The following is a 521-nucleotide window of genomic DNA, read 5'->3' as shown; positions in this document are numbered from 1 at the left end:
AATACTAAAAATATTATTGAAAATGCCATAAAAACCCTGAGAAGTCTGTCTGCCTGTCTGTCAAGAACTGCTTCACAATATCAAGATTATGGGTTTTAGCTAGCTCGATAGATGGCCTGCACATATCTATTACTCAGACAACTTGCATAAAGCCGAGATTAAAGGTGATTTACCTGACTGATATTAATTTACAATATATAAACTTATCATAAATTTTGCATAATTTACCTGCAGAGTTTTCAGCTAATTTGCTAAAAGTTTTGTCATCCACAGCTGCATATATGGGGTAGGGGTTTTTCCCATTTTCAGAAGCAGCCCTCTGGTCAGACAAATACCCTTTATCCAGCTGAAAGGCAAAATTGCATTTGTTCAAAGAAACGCACCTTTAAACTATTTGCTCGGTGGAGTATTTAGTCTTATCCATCTTCCTTAACCCAGGATTGAAGAAGAGCCTGTGTGATGGTACAGGCAGAAAAGCAACACATGCTATCCTGAGATGGCTAACTAGATGGTTAAACTCT

The 521-nt window shown here is 37.4% G+C and overlaps 1 protein-coding gene across 1 annotated transcript in view; it reads right to left on the bottom strand.

Annotated features, from left to right (window-relative positions):
* Positions 1–228: 228 nt before the first annotated feature.
* Positions 229–521, bottom strand: part of LOC112549001 (cytosolic phospholipase A2 gamma-like) — a gene marked incomplete at its 3' end in the record, with an annotated part of 8,575 nt that continues 8,282 nt past the window's right edge. Inside the window, exon 6 of the mRNA XM_025195816.1 lies at positions 229–346. Within this exon, the coding sequence (XP_025051601.1) occupies positions 229–346 (118 nt within the window). The remainder of the gene's footprint in view (positions 347–521) is intronic.

This window comes from Alligator sinensis, unplaced genomic scaffold (genome assembly GCF_000455745.1).
Source record: "Alligator sinensis unplaced genomic scaffold, ASM45574v1 scaffold2179_1, whole genome shotgun sequence".
NCBI lineage: Eukaryota > Metazoa > Chordata > Crocodylia > Alligatoridae > Alligator > Alligator sinensis.
This window is presented reverse-complemented; position numbering and strand designations above follow the sequence as displayed.